This window comes from Antrostomus carolinensis, unplaced genomic scaffold (genome assembly GCF_000700745.2).
Source record: "Antrostomus carolinensis isolate BGI_N321 unplaced genomic scaffold, ASM70074v2 scaffold31062, whole genome shotgun sequence".
Classification (NCBI taxonomy): Eukaryota; Metazoa; Chordata; class Aves; order Caprimulgiformes; family Caprimulgidae; genus Antrostomus; species Antrostomus carolinensis.
Window position 1 is genome coordinate 1 of NW_010300685.1, and position 1,229 is coordinate 1,229.

At 60.4% G+C, this 1,229-nt stretch overlaps 1 protein-coding gene across 1 annotated transcript in view; it reads left to right on the plus strand.

Annotated features, from left to right (window-relative positions):
- Positions 1-57: 57 nt before the first annotated feature.
- Positions 58-1,229, plus strand: part of LOC104521275 (nck-associated protein 1) — a gene marked incomplete at both ends in the record, with an annotated part of 4,009 nt that continues 2,837 nt past the window's right edge. Inside the window, 3 exons of the mRNA XM_029083813.1 lie at positions 58-165; positions 331-450; positions 1,117-1,229. Coding sequence (XP_028939646.1) covers positions 58-165; positions 331-450; positions 1,117-1,229 — 341 coding nt within the window. The remainder of the gene's footprint in view (positions 166-330; positions 451-1,116) is intronic.

Consider the following 1,229-nt stretch of genomic DNA (forward strand, 5'->3'; position numbering starts at 1 on the left):
CTTCTTCTGCCCCTCTGCCCCCACCCCTGCAGCTTCTACCCTCGCCCCGTGGAGAAGATGTTTGTGGTGACCATGGAGGAGCCCTCGATGCTGCGCTACAGCGTCGCCTTCCCCCTGCTCTGCAGCCACTTCTCCCGCTGCAGCCACCCCATGTGCCCAGAGGAGGTGGGTCCTGCTGCCCCCCCAGGGGACACGGGGGACACAGGGGTGCAGCTCTGGAGGGTGGGTAGGGGACAAGGGCAGCCCCATGGTCTAGGGGCAGCTGGTGGCACGTTGCAGAGGGACCACGTGGGGTGCGGTGACGGTGCCGTGGCTGTTCCCCCCCTGCAGTATCCTCACCTGAAGGCTGTAGCCCTGGGGATGTGCAACAAGTTCCTGGAGGAGATGGCCCGACAGGCCAGTGCCTGCATCATGGATGCTTGTGCTGAGCAGCACAACCTCAGCGAGCAGGTGAGGGTCACAGCTCCAGGACCTCTGAGGTCTCCATGGTCTTTGGGGTCTCCAGGACCTCTGGGGTCTCCATGGTCTTTGAGGTCTCCATGACCTCTGTGGTCTCCATGGCCTTTGAGGTCTTCATCACCTTCAGGATCTCAGTAGCCTTTGGGGTGTCCAGGACCTCTGAGGTCTCCATGGTCTTTGGGGTCTCCATGGCCTTTGAGGTCTCCATCACCTTCAGCATCTCAGTAGCCTTTGGGGTGTCCAGGAACTCTGAGGTCTCCATGGTCTTTGGGGTCTCCATGGCCTTTAAGGTCTGCATCACCTTCAGCATCTCTGTAGCCTTTGATGTCTTCATGGCCTCTGTGGCCATTGGGGTCTCTGGGTTCTCCGTGATCTCCAGGATCTCTGTAGCCTTTGGGGTCTCTGTGGCCTTCGTGGTTTCTTGTCCATGACCTTTGGAGTATCCTGGCCTCTGGGGTCTCTCTGGCCTCCTTGGTCCCTGAGAGCTTTGTGGCTTCCTCGGCTTCCACGTTCTCCAAAGCCTTGGGGCAGCAGGGAAGACCTGGCAAGGTGTCCTCCCAACTCAACCTTGGGGATGGTGGTCTCTGGTGCTGGAGGTCCTGGTTGGGCTGTCCTCAGTGTCACAGCTCATGGTAACCTGTTGTCCACGGCTGCCAGCTGCTGCCCAAGCACTGTGCCTCCACCGTCAGCAAAGCCCGAAACAAGAAGAACCTCAAGCAGCCGACCAAGAAGGGGGAGCCTGAGCGGGACAAGCCGGGGGCCGAGAGCCA